Source organism: Oculina patagonica, chromosome 3 (genome assembly GCF_052425735.1).
Source record: "Oculina patagonica isolate OP01 chromosome 3, crgOcupat, whole genome shotgun sequence".
NCBI classification, from domain to species: Eukaryota; Metazoa; Cnidaria; class Anthozoa; order Scleractinia; family Oculinidae; genus Oculina; species Oculina patagonica.
Window position 1 is genome coordinate 10,928,497 of NC_135760.1, and position 22,098 is coordinate 10,950,594.

General features: G+C 40.2%; 1 protein-coding gene across 1 annotated transcript in view; it reads right to left on the reverse strand.

The window, feature by feature from the left end:
• Positions 1 to 1,913: 1,913 nt before the first annotated feature.
• Positions 1,914 to 22,098, reverse strand: part of LOC144645838 (eukaryotic translation initiation factor 3 subunit C-like) — a 33,758-nt gene continuing 13,573 nt past the window's right edge. Inside the window, exons 12-26 of the mRNA XM_078505375.1 lie at positions 21,667 to 21,785; positions 21,360 to 21,483; positions 20,860 to 20,902; positions 19,751 to 20,013; positions 18,340 to 18,465; positions 17,865 to 17,930; positions 17,441 to 17,528; positions 16,966 to 17,049; positions 16,229 to 16,326; positions 15,126 to 15,175; positions 13,165 to 13,230; positions 4,022 to 4,109; positions 3,401 to 3,493; positions 2,896 to 2,974; positions 1,914 to 2,450 (exon numbers count right to left, since the gene is read on the reverse strand). Of these exons, the coding sequence (XP_078361501.1) occupies positions 2,311 to 2,450; positions 2,896 to 2,974; positions 3,401 to 3,493; positions 4,022 to 4,109; positions 13,165 to 13,230; positions 15,126 to 15,175; positions 16,229 to 16,326; positions 16,966 to 17,049; positions 17,441 to 17,528; positions 17,865 to 17,930; positions 18,340 to 18,465; positions 19,751 to 20,013; positions 20,860 to 20,902; positions 21,360 to 21,483; positions 21,667 to 21,785 (1,527 nt within the window). The 3' untranslated portion in view covers positions 1,914 to 2,310. The remainder of the gene's footprint in view (positions 2,451 to 2,895; positions 2,975 to 3,400; positions 3,494 to 4,021; positions 4,110 to 13,164; positions 13,231 to 15,125; positions 15,176 to 16,228; positions 16,327 to 16,965; positions 17,050 to 17,440; positions 17,529 to 17,864; positions 17,931 to 18,339; positions 18,466 to 19,750; positions 20,014 to 20,859; positions 20,903 to 21,359; positions 21,484 to 21,666; positions 21,786 to 22,098) is intronic.

Consider the following 22,098-nt stretch of genomic DNA (forward strand, 5'->3'; position numbering starts at 1 on the left):
TTCGTTCCAGAAAATGTTCATACTCCCACCCCCCCTATCCTGGCTCAAAATCTAGCTGACCAATATATTCTCCCGCAACATAATATTAACCTTTGTTGGCTTAGTAGTTTCCATGCCAACAAGCTTATTCGGTTTTTGAGAGGAAGGTGGGGGGGGGGGGGGATCTTGCAGTAAATATTTTGAATTCAAATCACAAAACAGAAACATTTCTTCGAACGAAATGTTCGCTGAGTATACTTTAGTGATTCATGGGGTGGTCTTCCGGGATTCACATCAGACCAAAAAAATGGCCAATTCTCCAAGAAGCCACCAAAACAACTCTCTCTCCCCCCCCCCACCCCAATGTTATCAGACAACAAACACTAGTACCAAATCAACAAGATTGTGGAAAATGTTTGCCACAGTGATAAATTGAGATTGCACAAGTATGTGAACAGACTTTCGTTCCAGAAAATGTTCGTACTCCCCCCCCCCCCCCCCCCCATACACACACACAGAAGGGATTGCAAATTTCTGGCGGGTTGGGGGGGTTTCTTTGACCAACAAATTTTTAGACATGTATGAAGTTTAATTGGAATTTCCAGAGGGGTGGGGGATTCTTATAAAAAATCCCTTGCATGGGGGAGATATGGATATTTTATGGAACTACACATTGAATCTCAATAATGGACCTGTTCGCACACCATTAGATATTTGTTGAACAGCTGGAGTGTTGGGAATTGGCTGCTTCTAAAAGAAAAGAGGGAATCATGCTCAGGGGCGGTTTCTCAAAAGCCGTGGAAATACTTTTTTGGCCTGCAAAGTCATTTTTCGTTACCCGCATCTTAAAAATGGGGAACTGTAAACGGTATTTATTGGATTATGCGCCCTGGGCGCTTATTAAATTTTTCGACCTAGAGAGTGGGTGCTTGTTCAAGGCTGGGTGCTTATTAATTTTTTCGCAAGTGTAAGTTTATTTTACAACAAAACAATGAATAATAATAAAACGTGAAGATCTACCAAAGCAGAATTTTAACTGTTCATTGAAAGTTTCTATAAATTACTAAGGAAACTCGGTTTTCGGGGAAGTCTCTTAGTAGTACTTAGTCAACTTCAATTTCAATTTCAATTATAATCTAAGTACTCCCCTAATGCACTTCAGTATTTTTAAAGCGGGGTGGGGATGGGCACTTATTAACTTTTCTTACCTACAGGGTGGGCGCTTATTTGAGGTGGGTGTGCTTATTCGAGGTTGGGCGCTTAATTGAATAAATACGGTAGGCCTAAAACTTTGTATGCAGGGAATTGAACCTCTGTTCATATTTTAAATATATGTGAATACAGCTATTTCAATTAACGTTGTCCGGATCAAAGCTTAAAGACAAGACTGAAAGGCAGTATGGGTAGAAGAAGAGGGCAACTGCACGTGCTGAATACTAAAATATATAATGACATGACAAACGCAAAATTGCACGTTTACTATTTCTTTAGACATGTCGGAAACAAGGTGGTTTTAGCCACACTGAATTTAAGAAGATTTTTCAAAACTCAGAACCAAGCGACAGTGAAGGTAAAGCTACAGAAAGTCCTTCTGAGAGGAAAAAACAAACTCGTGAATTCTTTACGTGCGATGATGCTTAATGAAGCTTATATGCAAATTTGTAGTGAATACCCAGAACGCCATACGGTCTTGCCTTTTAGCTTTAAGCTTTGATCCGACAACGTTTATTGAAATAGCTGTATAGCGACAACTTTGTAATGATAAGGTTCGATATTTAAATACAATGCCAGAAATATTTTTATGCTCACATCACAAATTAAACTCTTAACAGAAAAAGCTGGTGAAAACTTGCGAGGCTTCACCATGACAGTTACTTATAATAAGTGAACCCAGTCTTCTGCGCGGTTGTGACGAGTAACGGGTCACAAACAAAACCTTGATTTAACCTTTAATATATCGTGCACCAATGGAGATTTTGGGTGCGAAAACTTCAAAAATTGGAAGCCCACCTAGTCTAAACCAACAGTCTCTTGCAATATTGGGAGAAATAATACTTCCATCAAGTACAGGTTATCACAGGCTTCTGTTAGTTTTATTCGCTTACAAGATGTTCACACATTTGAAGATTTCAAAACTGAATACCCAGCAATAAAATAATATACTTTACAATATTATTTCTAGTTCTTGTTCACCAGTGGAGTTCTTCTTGGCTTATATATCAATGAAACTTCATGGTATTTTCTTACAAGAACAACATTGGCTTGAATCACAGACAGGGCAATAAAATGCCCCCTGATAATCCTTGGTTAGTTGTGTATGTTGTGTCTAGTTTAGTAAGATGACTGTGACTTTTGGTAAGACCTGTCATGCTGTCGTCCGTATCTCTCCTGCCAGTTGTATCGATCCTGTCTGTCCTGTTTTTCTGGCCTGTCTTGTCGATTATAATGTTGCTGATTTTGTCGGCCTTGGCCTGAAAGGGAGAAAAACAGTGTTGACTAAAACAGTAAAATAGCTGAGAGCTTCAGTCAGCAAATATAAGCCTTCCCAAAAATTAACCATTTAGATTACAGGTCATGTTAAATTTCCACCAAAATTATATTTAGCTGGTTCAGTAACATAACACCGGTGCACTGATTTGATCGTGGTCAATCAATTCAATTGTTGAGTGTAAATGTGCCATACTTTTGATACTTGAACAAAATTATTTTGACAAATGGTGTTGACAAGTCTGTATTTTACTGAGGGGGATGGCTTTCAGTCTCTTGCCACACTAGTTAACTTTTCACTGGTTTGACAATAAATCAAACCTTTAGAGTGGTTTAATGTGAGAGGTGATTGCGAGTATCACTTGTGCAAAACTCATCTGTTTGCGGGTAAATGTTGTCCAGAGAAGAAAATAATTAAGCAGTTCTTACCCTGCCTGTCCTTGAACTGGACAAATCCTCCATGCCTTGTGTCATAGATACGTTCATTGTTTTCTACTAAATTGCTGACCTGAAAAACACCGACAAAACAGTACTTGAGATAACCAGCATGTGAAAGCTAGGAATCTCCAAATAGGTTTAGTGAAGACAGTGTTAAATACCAATCTGTTCCTCATGTGACCAAATAAAAACCAATGCTAGGATAATATGCAATCCCTAATATCAAAATTCTAACATGACTTTTTGGCTTTCTAGTTAAAAATGCAAATTTTCAAATATTCCTTTGTCTGTGAACTTGGGCTATTCAAATACATTGACGGCATAAATACGAAAACATATGAACTCTAATATGTGCTTCCTAAATTAACATCTTCTTATGGATACAAAATGAACAAAAGAAATCAAAACAAGGAAAACTAAGGGAAGTTGTTTCATTTATTTCTTATTAGCTTCAGGTTAAAAAGCAAGTTGACTTGACTGTGACAAAGTGTTTTACCTTGTCTGCCAATTGTAGTGCCAGGCTCTGCAGGAGAGAAGGCTCGGCTCCTCGGTGCATTACCACTGTCTGTGTTGGCTCATCCCAGGAGGCCTGGGGCAAGAAGAATTACATTACATACTTTTGTTTACACTTGACTGAAATTTGAATTCCTATTGAGCCTTCAATCACTCTACCAGTAAATAAGGGTACCCCTATCAGGGTACCCCTATCCGGGTACCCCTGGTACCAGGGTACCCCTATCAGGATCAGGCCACAGACATCCTTGGCAATAACGGTAGACTAAGACAATAGGTGCATTTCAATACTGAAGAATCTTGGCTTTATTAATTTCAAGCCTTTTTTGGTAGGCTGATTTTTCGAGGGACTTACATGTGATATTCTGGGAATTTTTCAATTAAAAAAACCTCAGGTCTGTTTTTGGATGAAACTTTGTGTGTGAAAATTCCAGCTGTACATAAGAATACAGTATATATGTTGTTAACGAGAGAGAAGCACTCCACAAGTGAAATGGCCCCAAAAGTAGTTTCACAAAAAGTGAAATCCTGAGGGGTGACATCCATTCAACAATTTCCTCTCAATTTGCTACGAGTACAGCAAAAAAAAAGAAACATTGCAAACCTGTAGTTCCTCATTGATGATCATTTTGCTAATAGTACTGTGTACCACAGATGGAGGCAAATCAAACATTTCAGCCAACGTGTACAGGCTACAAGGAAAGAGATATACAAAGTCTTATTAAATAGATTTAGTCAAGCCTAAAAGCGGAGCTCCCAAGTTTTTTATGATTATTTATGCGAAAGTACATTTTAAAGATAGGTTGACAAAAGATAGGTTGAGGTTAAATGCGATTTAACCAAGTTAAATAAAGCAATTTAACCAAGTTAACCACAACGAGTGGGTAGTCAGCTGTCCTGGTGGTCAGCGGTTACTAGCTCTTGTCATGCTCAGTGCGTTGCGTTCTCGGACATGACGGCGTGGTGTCAGGTCTTCGTTCCATGCAAGGTTTTCAGGGATGTTTTGCGAGTTTTTTCTGCGTTCATGGTAGGATTTCACGGGCCTCTAGCCCAGTTTTGTCAATTCTTTTACATGCACGTAGTTTGCAGCCGTGTTTCCGTTCGTTCCAGGTGGTTCTCCGCGCTCCTACGTCGGTTTGATAGTTATTCATGGTCCGAATTTACACAGAAGCGTCGACGTACAAGCGGCTGGCCACGCTGCCTGTTAGGGTTTAGCTTTCCATTTGTTGTTCCGCTCGTCGTTGCCAGCGGCTTTGTTGCTCCGTTGTTCGTTCTTCTGCAGTCTTCTGGCTTACAAAAACCTCCGTTTTAGCGTTGGTCTTGGTCATGCCTGGATGTATCGTGTTATCGCGTTACCGTGTTGGTCCTCGTTTTTCCCGCGCAAATCATTTTCTACAAATCAGTTACGGTAGTTTGTGAGCGTTTTTGCTGCGTTGCTCGTTTGCTCTATGTAACATATGAGGTAGGGACTATAATTATTACAGCACATAGTCGTTTTGCTTGTGTTTACTGGGTTTTATTGCGTGTTGCTTATTTAGTTTTGCTTAGCACAGCATTATTTTATGCGGGCATTGTAGTACAGCTTTTTGTTTGCCCATGTTTACTGCCAGTTTTTTGTATTTCGGGCTTGGTGGTACATCGTTTTATGCATTTGCTATGTTTTTTAGATCAGGCATTCGAGTATTGCATTTTAGTGTGTGCGCTGTTGTCTGCTTTAGTTCATATGGGGTAGCTCGGCGTTTTAGCTAGTGTTTGCTGTGCCAGTTTTGGCATTGTTATCGAGCTTTTAGTATGTTCGCTGTTGTATGTTTACTGTAGTTCAGACATTGAAGTGGTGCATTTCTTTCAGTGTTACAGGTTTTGCTGTTGTCTACTTATCGCAGTGGGTTATCTTTATCCCGGGTCTTTGATCCCTCAGCTGGGGTGTGTTAGCTCAATGAGTAGCATGGCATGTGTTCTTGGGCATTTCACACTCAGTCTGGTCTTCGTGGTTCTGGGTCTTTTTCTCCAGGGGCTTACGGTTTACCTGTTTAGTTCAGGCATAGCAGGGCACTTTAGGGTTGAACTGTCAACTGTTTTCAGTTTGGTATCCCTAGTAAAAAAAGGCCCGGAATTCCAGTGGAATTCCAGCGGAATTCCAGGTCCGGGGAGGATTCCAGGTGGAATCCGGTGGAATTCCGGGTAAGTGGAGCACGGAATTCCGGAGTCCGGTGGAATGCCAGGTCCGGAGTGCGGAGTCCAGTGGAATTCCGGGTAAGGGGAACCGGGAATTCCAGAGTCCGGTGGAATGCCAGGTCCGGAGTGCGGGGTCCAGTGGAATTCCAGGTAAGGGGAACCCAGAATTCCAGAGTCCAGTGGAATGCCAGGTGCGGAGATCTGGAGTCCAGTGGAATACCGGGCAAGTGGAATCTGGAATTCTGAGTCCGCTGGATTTATATGGAGATTTTGTATTTCATGGCTGCACCCAATGCCATGATTTTCCCCAAAAATCATTATGAGTGAGAGTTCAATCAAAACGATAGGCCAAATAATAGAGTTTCTGACAATATACACAATTTTTTCGTCTGTACAATTATTGCATGAGTCTCAAAAAATACTTGAAGACATGGTCTAAATGGATCGTTTCCACTAATTAAGCTTAATTTCTTCGCTAAAATACAGTCAGCAGTACAAACAGGTACAAAGAATAAAACGCATTTATTTATATTTGTCTCAGTGGCCACTTGAGTTCAACGTTTATAAAATGTAAATAAAATGAGATAGGTACATAATATTATTCTTGTGGCTTAGCAGCTTATCAGTCGATTGAAGCAGGTTTATTAAACGAGTGTGTGGTAGCTCCACGGCTCAACGCTGGTTAACAGTGGATAACCTTTCCTTAAAAGAAACTTTAGATTATTAATGAAGCTCAGTCTATTCCAATCCAACAAGAATTCAATTGTACTCCAATCTTGATCGACTAAAATGCACGTGCGGTCATGCAAACACTGTGAGTAAACAATAGACTCGACTCTTTACCGAATCAAACCGCCGAGCCACAAAGTAATGTCCTTTGTTCAGTAGTTTATAAGTTCTTCTGCGATGGAGAAAGAGTAAATCCAAGAAATCCTTTTGTTAGATCGTCATCTTAAATAATATTCAGTGGCAGCTCGCCGTTCGTTCTGCGCGCCAAATCTAAATCAAGAGTTGGGTTGAGACTACAGCACACACTTACCACTCATTGCCCTTGTAAACAGGTTATGTCACTCATTCTTAAGTTCCTTGCTTCATTTATAAATATCAGCAGCTTTTAGTAATATTCCATTTACGTCCATATTTTGCGGGCGATGTCCGCCACACAAAGTCTGCCGCTGTCTGCAGTTTCTTGCATTTGCTCCTTGAAAGTCTGATCTTAGTAAATCCGCTCCGAAAATTAAATCGGTTTGTTAGTGTCAGTATAATAATCCTGGATAGTAGAAATCCTTGATATAAAGAAAATGTTTGTTTTCAAAGACATATTTCCAAACAAGCCATGAAAATTCTGCATGCTTTCACTCGGTTGGATTTTCGTGACAACACAAAGGGTGCGTTTCTTTGGGAAAAATCCTAATCCGGATTCTTGATCCAAAAACGGATTTTGCGTTTCTTTACCTATATCCGAAAATGGATTAATCTTGGATCAATGATCTGAAGAATCCACACTTCGAGTGGATACATCAGATCATATCTGAATCCGGATTTTTAGGATTCATGATCCGTGCGTTTCTTTGGGAAAAGATTCGAAAAAAGTACCTTGGCCCAGCGGTCTTTGCTGTGTAAATACAGGTTCGCTCTTTGTAAACACTGCCATACGGAAAGTTTTAGGCGGTTATTTCGATCAAAATACAAAAATATTTCACGATAAAAGGAAACGGTAGCTTCAGATAGGTATGTAGTATCATTTTAAACGGTATACAGGTTTTCTAGAACAGCCACAGTGTGCCTACGGAAGTTGTATCCTTTTGAAATTGTCACGAGTGAAATTTGCACTGATCATTTCGCAATCATTCTTCGCTCTCAGATGCTTTCTCGCCACATTGTGCTTAACGCTAAAGAAGATCTACCTCGACGTGTGGTTTTTGTAAAAGATTTTGTATGCTTAAATTATTTTAGTTAGGATGCATTCGACGAAAAATAAATTTGTGCTGATATTTTATGTTCTGTTCGAAATGTGTTTACGGGGTTGTCATGGCAAAAAAATCCGTTTTCGGATTCTTCGTTTCTTTGGGAGCAAAGTATCCGTGTGATCTGAGATCAATGATCCAATTTTGGATTTTCCCAAAGAAACGCACCCAAACTGAAACGTGATCTCTGACATATGAGACATTTTAATCTAATTGGTCAACTTTGAAAAACGTGTTTAGTTTTCCGCCTGTAATGAGACCTGAACGTTTTATACTTGACCGTTTCTTTAAGCGGGAATCGTCTCTCCTGTTTCTTCATGTAATGTGCAGTTTATATAGGTAAACTCCTTCCTTTCTTCTGTCGGAAAAAAGATTCTCTGCAGCGTTGTAAACAATGTAATTACCTGACGTCTTTACATTGGAGTATGCGTAGCGACGCCGTCTCTGTCCTGAAATGTTTCGATGTTTGAAACAGTTGTTCGCGTGAATGAAGTGGTCTCGTCAGCAATTTGAGTTCAGCTATAAATTATTTCATTACCTCAAGAAATGAAACAGGCCAACGGTAGATGTGGAATGCGAAGCGACGCCGTCTCTTTGTGCTGAAATGTTTATGTTTGAAACAGTTGCATGCGTGAAATGAAGTGCTCTTATCAGCAACTATACTGTGTTCAGCAATAATTTTATTACCACAAGAAATGAAACAACCTACGATCGATCAACTGAGAGGTAAGCACTTTTAAACAGTTTGTGTACATGTATTCAAATTAAATGAACACGTCGATTACAATCGCGAGCGAAAACAGTTGGTCATGCGATCGAAGACATTGAATATCGCATCGTTTTATTATTTGATCTTGTTTTATTCGCATGTTAACCACAACCAAGAATAACTGTATCTATCTTTCAACTTTCTATCTCAAGTCAGATTCACTTAATATGTACATGTAACTGTAGAGATATAAGAATAGTTGTTAGTAAATAAAAAAGGTTGAAAGTTACATGTTGTGTGTTTGTTTTTGATTAAAAAATTTTCTTTCGTTGCATTCATTTCACCGTGTGCAAAATATTCTTTGCATTTATAAGTACATTGAGAGTATAGAGTAAACATTGTAAGGCTGCTTTTCTATTAAAAAAAAATCCATGTTTTCACTGCTCCAGTTCAAACAAGAAAATCAGTAGTGCTACTAGCTAATTCCGTCGGTATTCCGGCAAAACTCCAGTCGGAAAAGCTTCGGCCCAAAATTCCGCTGGAATTCCGTCCGGACTATAGTCCAGAATTCCGGCGGAATACCGGGCTGAATTTTCACTGGAATTCCAGCTGGAAAAGTCTGGAATTCCGGCGGAATTCCGGCCTGAATTATCATGGAAACTCCAGCTGGAATTGTCCGGAATTCCAGCGGAATGCCGGCAATAATTCCGGGGGAATTCCGGCCGGAATTATCATGGAAATTCCAGCTGGAATTGTCCGGAATTCTGGCGGAATGCCGGCAATAATTCCGGTGGAATTCCGGCTGGAATTATCACGGAATTCCAGCTGGAATAGTGCGGAATTCCGGCGGAATGCCGGCAATAATTCCGGTGGATTCCACCTGGAATCCACCCGGATTCCACCTGGAATTCCAGGCAAGTCCGGGCTGGAATTCCGGCGGGATTCCACCGGAATTCCGGGTCTGTTTTTACTAGGGATGTAGTAGTAGTCTGGGGGTTACTTCTCTTGATTAGTTCGGGATTTATAGTTGTCTGCTTAGTTGAGCTTCGCATGGTATGTTTTTATTTTTTATTTTTTTTATTTTTTATAGTGGTGCCTTGTTAGATCAGGCATGGCATGGCACTAGGGTACCTTCACGGATTACTGGTTCCCATTTTGTGCAGACTTATAGCAGGGGATCTCTGTTGCCCGTCTAGTTTGGACATAGCAGGGCATCTTCAGGGGCGTACTGTTTACCTGTTTCGTTCAACTGTAGCAGGGCATTTTAGGGGGGTACTGTCGTCCGTTTTAGTTTGTTGTTTGTTGTAGCATTGTGGGGGGTTACTTTGCTTGTTTAGTTCAGGCTTCGTTACCTATTCAGCCTTCCCATGGCAGGGCTCTCACGGGGATATATATATATATTTTTTTTTAATTAGGTTTTTATATACTTATTTAACTTAGTAACAACCAGGAGCTAGCTGCTCTGTAGCTGGTGAGGCGTTTTGTTTGGCGTGGTGTGGCATCCATAAGCGTACTTTGAGATACAGAGTCTGTAGCTAGTAATGGGTTTGTTTGGCGTTAGCTTGGTATTGGTGGGGTGTTTATCAGCATACTTTGACGGGCTCTGGTACTTACCGTTAGTGGTGTGCAGTCGCGTTTGTATGTGTGCGCCAGTCCATGTGCTTGTAGTCTTACTGTGCGTAGTGCTTAGGGGTTCCTTGTTCGCTGTGTGGTTACCTAGCCTACAGGTCAGCTCAGGCAGGCGTGTGTTTGGTTACCTATTCAGCCTTGATATGGCAGGGCACTCACAGGGATAGCATCCATAAGGTCTACTTAGCTTACAGGTCTAGTCAGGCATTAGTTTGGGGCTCGAGTGGTTTACAGTTTCCTGTACCTTGTGGGCAAAGCATAGGGGATTTACTTTTGCCTTTTAGTTTAGGCACACGTATATCTAGGCTTTTTTCTTTTTTTTTTTTTTTTTGCTCAGGCATAGCTTACAGTTTTTGCATGTTTTTCAGGCATAGCATGGCATCTAGCTTGATTACTCTCTGCCTGTTCCGTTGCCAGGCAAAGCAGGGTGTTTAGGGGTTCCACATTTGCCTGTTAGCTTGGGTTTAGCATGGTGTTTTTTAGTATGTGTCCTGCTTGGGGGGTTAGATATAGTTTATTGATATTTTACATGCAAGCTGCGGCTATTGCAGTTAGACGTTGTAGTGGCGTAACGTTTGCAGCGGGTGTGGCGTTATAGCGTGTGTGGTGTGTGTCATGTTTACTCATTGCCTGTCGTGTCATGACTGTCATGCATAGCGGGACTCCAAGGGGGTTTACTGTTCCTTGTTTTTGTCAGGCATAGCATGGCATCTAGCATTACTACAGTGTACTCTGCCTGTTCCGTTGCCAGGCATAGCAGGGCGTTTAGGGGTTCTACATCTGCCTGTTAGCTTGGGTTTAGCAAGCTGCAGTTATTTGCAGTTAGGCGTTGTAGTGGCGTGGCGTTTTAGCGTGTGTGGTGTGTCATGTTTACTCATTGCCTGTCATGTCATGACTGTCATGCATAGCGGGACTCCAAGGGGGTTTACTGTTCCTTGTTTTGTCAGGCATAGCATGGCATCTAGCATTACTACAGTGTACTCTGCCTGTTCCGTTGCCCGGCATAGCATTGCGTTTAGGGGTTCTACATCTGCCTGTTAGCTTGGGTTTAGCAAGCTGCAGTTAGGCGTTGTAGTGGCGTAGCGTGTGTGGCGTTATAGCATGTGTGGCCTGTGGTGTTTTAGCGTGTGTGTGTGTCATGTTTACTCATTGCCTGTCGGGTCATGTCTGTCATGCATAGTGGGACTCCTAGGGGGTTTACTGTCCCTTGTTTTTGTCAGACATAGCATGGCATCTAGCATTACTACAGTGCACTCGGCCTGTTCCGTTGCCAGGCATAGCAGGGCGTTAGGGGTTCTACATCTGCCTGTTAGCTTGGGTTTAGCATGCTGCAGTTGTCTGCAGTTAGGCGTTGTAGTGGTGTAGCGTGTGTGGCGTTATAGTGTGTGTGGCCTGTGGCGTTTTAGCGTGTGTGGGGTTATAGTGTGTATGGCGTTATAGTGTGTGTGGCGTTATAGTGTGTGTGGTGTTATAGTGTGTGTGGCATTATAGTGTGTGTGGCGTTATAGTGTGTGTGGCGTAATAGTGTGTGTGGTGTTATAGCCTGTGTGGCGTTATAGCGGGTGTGGCGTATTAGCGTATTTGGCGTTATCGCGGGTGTGGCGTGATAGTGTTGTATCAGTTAATCATGCAGATGGGTGCCTCGGGATGTGGGTGGTGTTCGGGGCTATGGCTTCTCAGCCATGAGCCCCTTGCTCTGTTCTGACCTAGTGGTCAGCACAGAGATCCCTTCGGCTTGGTGTGGGGGCTCATGGCTGTTTTGTTGGGATTGCCAGCCTTGGCAGCTTTATTCTATCTGGGGAGGGCCGGCTGACCTCAGTGGAGGCCCTCCCGGGTATCCCAGGCACCCATCCTCCATATTCACGAGGCAGTGGTTAAATGAGGTTAAATGCGATTTAACCAAGTTAAATAAAGCAATTTAACCAAGTTAACCACAACGAGTGGGTAGTCAGCTGTCCTGGTGGTCAGCGGTTACTAGCTCTTGTCATGCTCAGTGCGTTGCGTTCTCGGACATGACGGCGTGGTGTCAGGTCTTCGTTCCATGCAGGGTTTTCAGGGATGTTTTGCGAGTTTTTCCCCTCCCTCCCTCCCTCCCTTTCCTGCTTCTTTTTATTAGTTATAAATTCATTTTTTCCACTGATTTAATCAGTGTGACGGGTGTCTGTGTGTGGGGGCTCATGGCTGTTTTGTTGGGATTGCCAGCCTTGGCAGCTTTATTCTATCTGGGGAGGGCCGGCTGACCTCAGTGGAGGCCCTCCCGGGTATCCCAGGCACCCATCCTCCATATTCACGAGGCAGTGGTTAACGATGCAGAAACAGCAAAAAAATTCAGTCAGGTACTATTAGCCAATAATGCTTCACCAATTAATTGCACACGACTGAATGTTAAGATACAGGGGCGGATCCAGGATTTTTCAAAGGGGGGTGGCTGTTTACCAATCTTTTTGTTTACTATATTGTTCAAGCCCCGGTTTTTTATAGGGAAATATCTAGAGGGGGTTTCGGGCTTTTAGGCAATTTTTTGAAAAAATAATTTTGGGCTTGAGACCCATATTTCATGGAGGCGTAGGCTCCATCCCCCTGGGGGGGTCTGGGGGCATGCCCCCTCAAAATTTTTTGAAAAGTTGAAGCCTCTTAGACGTGATTTCTGCGATTCTGAGAAGCTTAAACAGCTGTCAATTAAGTTATGTAACCGCTGCTTTCCTTGATAATTTGGCAAAATATTCTTTCCTCAATTTGAATTATATTTTGGAGAAAAACTCTAGTTCTTATGAAATGAACAGTAATTAAAATTTAAAGTTGACAGGCAACAAACTTACAGGAAAGAACAGATATGCGTTTTTTTGCTCACCCACGTGCATGGAAATTTTTAGCCCTTAGCAAAGTGGCCTTGGGACAACTTTGGCGACTTTCAGCTTGCTTGTGAAATCGCTTCGATGCGAAAAAAAAACAGTAAGAAAACTCGCTAAAAAGATGTAAATTGAGAAGAAAATCATTTCAGCAAGGCTAAAACAACTCTTGAAAGCTCTTAAAATTATACACACACGTTTTGTTACATTAAGCCAGAACAAACATGTTTATTTTCATTTTTCTGGAGGATGAAGGGGGGTGGAAAGCCACCCAATCCACCCCCCTCCTCCCCTGGATCCGCCTCTGAAGATAGGTGGATGACTTTAGATTAACAAGAAAGAGAAAGCAATAAAACAATTAATTATAATTATAATAATCATCAAATCCATTTAGTTTGTTGCTTTACTAAAACTGTACCTCAACGAGTCATATACACTGTTATATGTGAACAAATATGTCCTGAGGCTTTCCTCTTGAATTTTTCTGTGAGAAAAAAGATAAAATCTAGATAAGTGACAATCATGCTTACCACAAAGAAAACAAATAGAATTTACAAGAACATTTTAACTTGCATGGCAAGATCATGGCAGGCTCAGCAGGAGGGCATTTTGCGGGCGCATGCGTGCAACCGCTGTACAAAGACCGCGTGATCTTGGGAATAAAAATGGCGCGGAAGATTCAAACTTTGTTTTTTGTACTGTTTATCGTCACATAATTTAATATAGACGTAAATTTCGCTAAGAAAAAGTGTTTTGTGTGTGGCAAGGCTCTTATAAAGCAGATTTTCTGGCCTGCTTCGGGATCGTTGTTGCAAATAATAGGAAAATATGTGGGACAGTTAGGAAAGCCTTCACCGACAAAAATCAAACAGGCCGTAAAAAGAGGAAAACATTTATTCGTGTGCTGGAGTGTGATATATTAGGATCAAAACTTCACATCAAATCAATTGCTGTAATACAGGCAGAGTGCAAGCAATATTATAGCTTGTCGGGAGATTTTTTGCCTAAAGGGACGACCACCAAAGAAAAGGGTTTTCCCTGAGGGGAAAGACATGTTTGGGTGTTCTGCACATGATAATGCAGCTCACTGATGACTCTAAAGAAAAGCCAACTTGCCCGCGACTGGCAAACAGGGTTTCCTGGAACAAGAACTGCAGTTCTTTAAATCACATTTAGGCGACACAGAAGTAAAACAGTCGTTATAACAGAACGAACATCAATCTTAAAGAAACAAACGTTGAATGAAAATTTGAAAATAACATTGTTTATAGTTAAAAATTATTTCTTAAGACATTTTATGCAGCAGTTATTAGAACGTTTCTGAAAAATATATATATCGCTTGTTCGTTTCATGCTATTCTTTGACTGGTGATCAAGGCTAGATTTTGATAAAGGAGCTAAAAATGTACTAATTAACATAGTAAAATGTAAACAAATAGTCTACCAGCAAAGAATTACCATAACACTTTAAAATTAAGACCGATCTCAGTAATTCTTTTCTTGTTCAACGGAATAATTGTGGTACATCGAAATGTGAAGTTATTTTGACCAATGCTTAAGTTTAAGGAAATAATCACAAACGATAGTTTCTCTGTTAGAATAAACCAGCGAGAACGTACGTTAAAGAAAGCTAAAAATTACCACAATAGACCATTTTTTAACGCTACCTTCGCAGCATTAGACGATAGTTTAAGTACTTCAGGCTCCATATATCATCGGTAGACGCTGGAGATCAAGGTTAGATTTTGAGATTTTTGCATCGTGAGAACGATGAAATTGCAGTTTTATGAAAAATCTGAACAAAATCATGACCACTCGCTCAAACTCGAGATACTTGATTATAACATCGTATAGATAAAACTGCTGTTTTATATTTTAGTACTAAGTAGCCGTAGCGCTTTGTCCGTTTAGATCTCCCAGCTATTAAAAACATGGGCAAGGTATTTAGGCTCTCGACATTCGGTCGCCATTTTGTCCACGCGCAATGTTTAATACACATAGCCAAAGTCGATCAGATAAACGGCACGCCGACACCAAAGTATGCTTGTTGTTGTCAGAAGATAGAGCAAGGACTCTTAGGATCGTATACAGCATATAAAACTTAAAACACCTTTTATTTTGAGCTGAAAATTAGGCCATAAATTGTGAAAAATATGTAAACAATCGATAGCAGAACTTCTCTGTCGTGCGCACTAGCCCATATCGACGCATGCGCACGCAAAATGCCCTCCTGCTGGCAGGCTCAATTTGCAGTTGCTTTCATGTGCATTATCTATGCTACATGTACATCATAGCTTCAGTTCAAACGACAATCTTTATTTGATCATTTTATCCACAGTCACATAAGAAATCTGCAAAAAATAACAAAATAGCTGTTACCTTGTTAACATTTCTTGTACCTGCTCCGTTTGGCGAAACAATTTCCATACCTATCATGTAAGAGAGAAAAAAAGATCATAAAACATCAATCAACATCATCAACATCTACCCTAAGCGCTTTGTGATTGATGTAAGCAAACCGAAACGACCTTCTCAACAAACGCCTGCAACTGCACCGGATGACAAAAAAGGTTTCTGCATTCTGCCGTACATCAAGGGTACTACGGAACCAATCAAGCGAATTTTAAGCAATTATAATATCAAAGTCGCTTTAAAACCACACCAAACCATCGGCAATTTGTTTCCAAAACCGAAAGATCCATTGCCAAAAGATCAGACTCGTGGCGCAATTTATTCAATTCCCTGCCAAGTTTGTGACAAAAGCTACATCGGAGAAACGAAACGAAAATTTTCCACCCGACTCAAAGAGCATCAAAAAGCAGTTGAAAACAAACACTCACACAAGTCAGCTTTAGCGGAACATTGTTTTCATTCTGGCCACACCATCTCGTGGGAATCGTCAAAGATCTTACGTACAAGCACAAATTGGCGCAAAAGACGTATTTTGGAGGCTTGGGAAATTAACACTTGCAATAATCCGCTAAACCGCGATGACGGCATGCATTTACCGCACGAATTTCTAAATTTAGCCTTTAGGGACAAACATTAGCTCTCGATTTGCATATTATATAAGAACGTGCTTTTTGTATTCACTTATCACTTTCCCCTGATGAAGGCTTTAGTTTAAGCCGAAACGTTGGGACATTGTGGATATTTTACGAACATTTTACTACAAAATTTTTAACCAGAGTAACGTTTTTATTTCTTAATGAATCAATCAATCAGTCAAATAATCAATCAATCTGTCCATCCGTCCGACCATCTGTCCATCAGCCAGTCAGACAGCTGGTCGATTACAATTTGTCCATTCAGAAAGCTAACAGGCATCCAGCAAACAAACAAAAGGCAAAAAAAAAAAAAAAAATGCAATGGTGCAAGACAGCACAACATGCCAAATCCTCGTGGCAACAAATAAATTTATTGATGGATTAACATTTTCCATAAGCCAGTTAGTACACATAATTCCATTATTTTAAGTTTACCTTGACAGCTAATATGTAGTCCTTGCATTGTTTCCAGTCTCCTTTTTTCATAGCTTTAGACGCAGCCACTACATGTTCACGCATGCTCTCTGGTGGACCTGAAATTGATGCAAAAGTATAGAAATAATTATCAGCGGCCTGTAAAATACAATAATAGGCTGAAAAATACCCAAAGACTGACAAGTATTTTCGTCTGTTTACCCAGAGATATAAGGAGATAGGATAATATGCGAGCCAGCGAGCCATGCGAGCCAGAAATCCCAAATCCCAATAAAAGGCTAACTGCAAGCTCTAAATTAACTGTAGGCTAACCGAAGTGCTATGTAGGCTAACCAATGTCCTATTTAGGCTAACCTGAATGGCTCGCATGACTCGCAAGCCATGCGAGCAATGCGAGCCAGAAATTCCTAATTCCCAATAAAAGGCTAACTCAAGCTACCAAAGCCAACTGTAGGCTAACCAGAGTGCTATTTAGGCTAAATGAAGTGCTATTTAGGCCAACCGAAATGGCTCTCATGGCTTGCTGGCTCGCAGATTATCCGGACCCGATAATAAATTATATGAGCGCAACCTCAATTTATGATATTTTTTAAAATGAAGATGACTGTTACTATCACATCAAGAAAAATTATTCATTCACTGCTATTGTTTCCTGTTGTCGCCTAACACTGTCTATTGAATGAAAACATGGCTTACGTGATCACAAGTCAAGGAAAAAAACATTTATGTATACTCACCAACCAAGGTTTGCTTTTCACTTTGTCGTAACTGATAATGAAAACTTTTGCTAAAAATACGTGGTCTGTAGTCATATGCATGGGCTGAAATAAAAAAGACAGATAGGTTTTAAACTAAATACATGCAGTCACAAAATGTTTAAGCACTTTAAACCCAACAAATGAAAAGTCACAAGTGTATTGAAGAAAACCCTTATTTAACTGCAACTCAATTTTTCAATCTTTCAAGGGCCCAAAATACTGAAAAAGTATGGCACTGACCACTACTGCCATTTGAATTATGTGAATGATCAATTTGTCACAAATTGCTCACTAAAAACAAGTTTGAGAAGCAAAGGAGTTCAAGTTGACCACTGGTTACTGTATAAGCAGTCATTTGTTCCTCAACTGGCTGAGAAGAGCCATCAAAAAATGGCAACAAAACAGGAAATTTAACATTAAAATAAGGTAAGTAAAAATGCACTTTAAGACATACCAGCCATCCAAGGGATTTCCATCAACATTGCTGAAGTTAAGTAAACACACTCCAACAGTTCAAGATTAATATGCATGTGGAATGGAACCTGAAATTCAGAAAATACAGCAATGAGGTGGATCATTTGTGATTATTAACACAACTGCCACATTTGGCTTAACATGGAGGATGGGTGCTTCAGATGTCTATAGGCTTGCGCCATGACTAGCCAATCCCTGCAATTTATCATAAAAGGGTCAGTGCAGTATTATTCAGTGGTTGTGATGCATGTGACGTCAAATTTGTGTAGCCCTCTACAAAAGTAATCTGCTTACAACTGCATCCATGTCCCCAGGGGTGCCTTCCTGACACCCCTCTCCCCCTCCCAACTACAACCAATGTATGTTCATCAGTCTCATGATAAAGAATATTTCAGTTACAATACCTGTCTCCTCTTCTCAATCTTCTCTTGTTCTGGGGTTCGTTCATACTGTCTTTGTTGCATTAAACCCTAACAAAAATTAAAACAGTGCATCTTGATTAATAATACTTTGATTAGAGACAGTACCATACATGTACTTCTCTTTTACACCTGAAGGCTGGGTAAATTATTTAAAAGCTGTCTGTCATGATAATGATAAAGATGATGATAAATGATAAATGATGATGATGATGATGATAATGCAGATGAAAATGATGACGATAACAACAGCAACGTTGACACTGCCGACGCCGATGATGATGGTGACGTACAGATTCTACAAAAGGCACTTGGCAAAATTTGATATTACCGGTAATTATATTTTTAACCCAAAATAATGACAGTTGAAAAGCCAAACATGTCTGTTTCTTCCATAATCCTGTGATTGTCATGGCTATTTACTTGCTAATTTTGCTCCCACTATGACAACACTACAGACCTGTGCAAGAAGTTCCTTAGCTCTTCCACTTGACTGCACATCATGCAGTGCATTGTGGGCATCCTTGATCATGCCGTGCCTAAAGGCACACAGGCCAAGCTGTACCATGGTCCTATTGTAGAGAATCTAGATGGCACAAAAAAGAACACATCACAAACTGCTTCTTCAAATTCTTGGGTTGCATTTAAAAATTTCACTGAACTGGACAAAGATCAAAAATTAAAGTTCAATCTCTTATTTCACTTTATGGGTTATCAAAAGGAACATAAAATATGATACAGGCCCTAGCCTTCAATAGAGGACTTATCATCAGTAGAGCTGAAAGTAAGTAAAAGCACACATCTAACACTTTAGATAAAGATAACATAAGAACTTTATTTAATGTGGCACTCCACTTTCAGGGGACTTGTTTTTGGGAGTGCTTATGAGCAGAATTTTAACTGTTCACCAAATTGTCCAATGTCAAGACAAACCAAGGCAAGCAAAACACACATCTGTGTATAAGTCATTTCTATGACAGTGTACAACCTGTATTGCAACCCTGGCTAACCATGATTTTGTATGTTTCATTTACTAAGGCTAAAGGCAAGATGAATGCCTGTGGCCAACTCTCATGGAACATGCAGCAGTATGAAAACCAGACAGACTCAACACGAGACTAGACCAGCGTCACTTGCTCTACTGCTTTATCTACCACATGTGTAACCCTGGCTCAGAAACTGCACATACTCAGCTTGTGGGAAACGTGCGGATACTCATACATGCATGAAGAATATCTATGTTGCAGGGGTTTCAAAATGTCTTGAAGTAAGTGTCAGAGACTGGAAGAGTGGGCAGCTGTGACAACACTGAGTTATTTGTCGCAAGCTGGTTTCTATAACCAGAGTAGCCGGCAAACATATAATCAAGTAGTTGGTGGAACTACGGCAGTTGACAGCTTGTTTTTATCCTTGGTCAATTTGATTTTTTCCTTTGTTCTGGTGTATGGTGGCATATGATAGTGGAAACAAATGAAAATACCAGAATGTACTTAGAATAAAATTGAACCACAACATCTGAACCCAATAGTGAACACTTAGTCAGACTAACATTGATTTCACAAAATGATTTCAAGTGTGATGAAGCCAAGAATTTATACTAGCCAGAAGTAACCCATGTAAAACCAATTCTCCTCTGCCAAACATTCAGGGTTTTCAAACCAAGCTGATGATGACTGCCAGAGTTCCTTTTGCTTCTTGATTATGTGACACCAGTTACTGTAGTCATAGCAATCAGGTCATGAGAAACAAGCTCAGTGTCACAGCCACCTACTCTGCTCCATGTAGTTGCTGATGCCTACTTTAAAACATTTGAAAACCATTGAAATGATTCAAAAAGAGAATCCACAACTCAGACTACAGATTCAACAAACCTGTGTTGGAATGTCGGAATGTTGGATGGACTCCTGCAGATGTGACATCAGCATCAGATCACGAGCTTCAAACCAGCGATCATGTAGAGCATGGTGATAAACATGACAGAGCATGGCTCTGGTTCGGATACGGTCAGATGTGTCTCGTGAGTAGATGAACTTGCACATTTTATCAACCTTCTCTGATGAGCTGGGTCCTTCTTTCTTTTGCTGTTCAACTGGTTTCTCTGGTTTTTCAACCTCTGCTGAGTCCTTTTCTTTCTCTGGTAAAACAATAATGTTAACATGAAAAATATGAAAAATAAAAACAAACTAAAGGTGTATTATTTTTTCCAACTTTATTTAGTGTTAAAAGTACTTCAGACAGTTGTTCCATCATTCCATATCAAATCCATTGTAGTTTGTTGTTTGTGTAGTCTGTGTAATAGCTGAGCTGTGAGGGTTAAAATTGGTTCAAGGTAATTATAAAAGAGCTGAGTGTCTCAACTCTTTTGTTGCTCATAAGGTGTTGTTCATGTTCATGTTATTGTTTTTTTTTAATTCTTATCCTCTTAGTATCATGCAGTTTTCACACTTATTAGCTACATTAAATAATTCTCATGCTCATCAACACAGCACCACATTTTTATTTAGAAACAAACAGCTATGCAAAGTAATATTTATTAACTTACATTTGAAGAATCACATTTTTTTTCAACAGGACAGTCCCAGCAAAGTAAAAGTATGTTATTTTATTGTTGTTCAAAGTCAATCTGTAGTTCTAGTTGGTGTTGTACGCAAGAACAAAGAATTCTTCGCAAAGAGTAGGCCACGAAGCTCCCGGTGTTGTGGTCTGGCCTTGTGTAGTAAATTACAGTATGTGTACAGCACATTTGAACATATATATATGAAAAATGCACTATATAAATTCATTATCATTATCATTGGATAGTAGAATTCAGTGAACATGATTTTTCCTTTTGTTTTATGCATGATGTTTTTGTTGACGCAGCAGGATATGTTGGATTGGTGCAACTCTATTGCAGACTTTGCAGTTGGAGGTTTGTCTTTAGAGGTCACACAGTGATGATAGTAATGGTATTGATCATAACCTCAGTTTTTGTACTAACCAGTTTCCTTATTTTCATCCTCATTCATCAGCTCTGCATCAATCTAGAAATGGAATTACAGTTCTAATTAATTCTACAACAGCCTATGTGTAGATATTCACCTGTTCTGTTGCATGTCAAGATGACCAGCTAAAATATAGAATCAAATTAAAGATACATGTATGTAATTAATGGTTATGTCTGTATTGAGCCTGGTGGTCCATTAAGCTGGTGCTTATCTTCAGTTTCCTTGGTATGAAGCAACAAGGAGTGTTTCCTACTCCCCCTGGATGGGATGCTAGTCCATCACAGGGTTACCCCAAGTATCTAATATGCCAGTACCCATTTATACACCTGAGTGGAAAGAGGCAATGTGAGAGTAGGGCGTCTTGCCCAAGAACACAACACAGTGACGCCAGTCAGGGCTCGAGCCCAGACATCTCAATCTGTAGTCCAGCGCACTAACCATTAGACCACCAAGCCTTTCATCCCCTTTAAATGTAGGATTTTATCATACCTACCTTGTAGTAAAGATGCTCAATGTGCCGCAAGTAAACTCTGCAGATTTCTGACCTTGAACCATTCACTTCCAGATAGCCTTGTAATTTAGTAATGAGTTCGCAAACTGTTTCTTCATCCCTCAGTCTGAAGGGAAAGCAATATATATATATTTTATTTTAGATCACTCCGAGAGCAATTTTGAGAGCAACCTCACTCAGATAGAAAGAAATTTCTCATGTCAAGGTTCTAACCTAGTTGTACTATGGGTATTGTAGAAAAAATGTGATGCCGACAACTCTTCAAAATGAAAGGTCAAAGAAGACATACCTTGCTACATATTCAGTGGAGTGGCAATCACATCCTTGAAGCATCTTAGTGAATTCATCATCCATACGCTCAACAGTGACCAGAGGACAGCCACGTACTTTAAGAGGCTGATCTAAATTCTAAGCAGTAAGGAGAGACAAGCAGTAAGTTTTGAAATGCTTAGTGAATTTATGTCAATCAATCAACCCCAAATGATGAGAGAGAAATTTAGCCAAAATAATTACAGTAGAACCCCAGTAACTCGAACTCGGATAACTCGAACAACCCCGCTAACTCAAACTAACTTTCATTTCCCTTGGATTTGACCCCACTTTTCAGTCATTTTTACTCGGTTAACTCGAACTCGGATAAATCGAAAACCCCACTAACTCGAACTAAATTTTGTTTCCCTCGAGCAAAATTTGGGTCAAATTTACCCCGATAACTCGAATT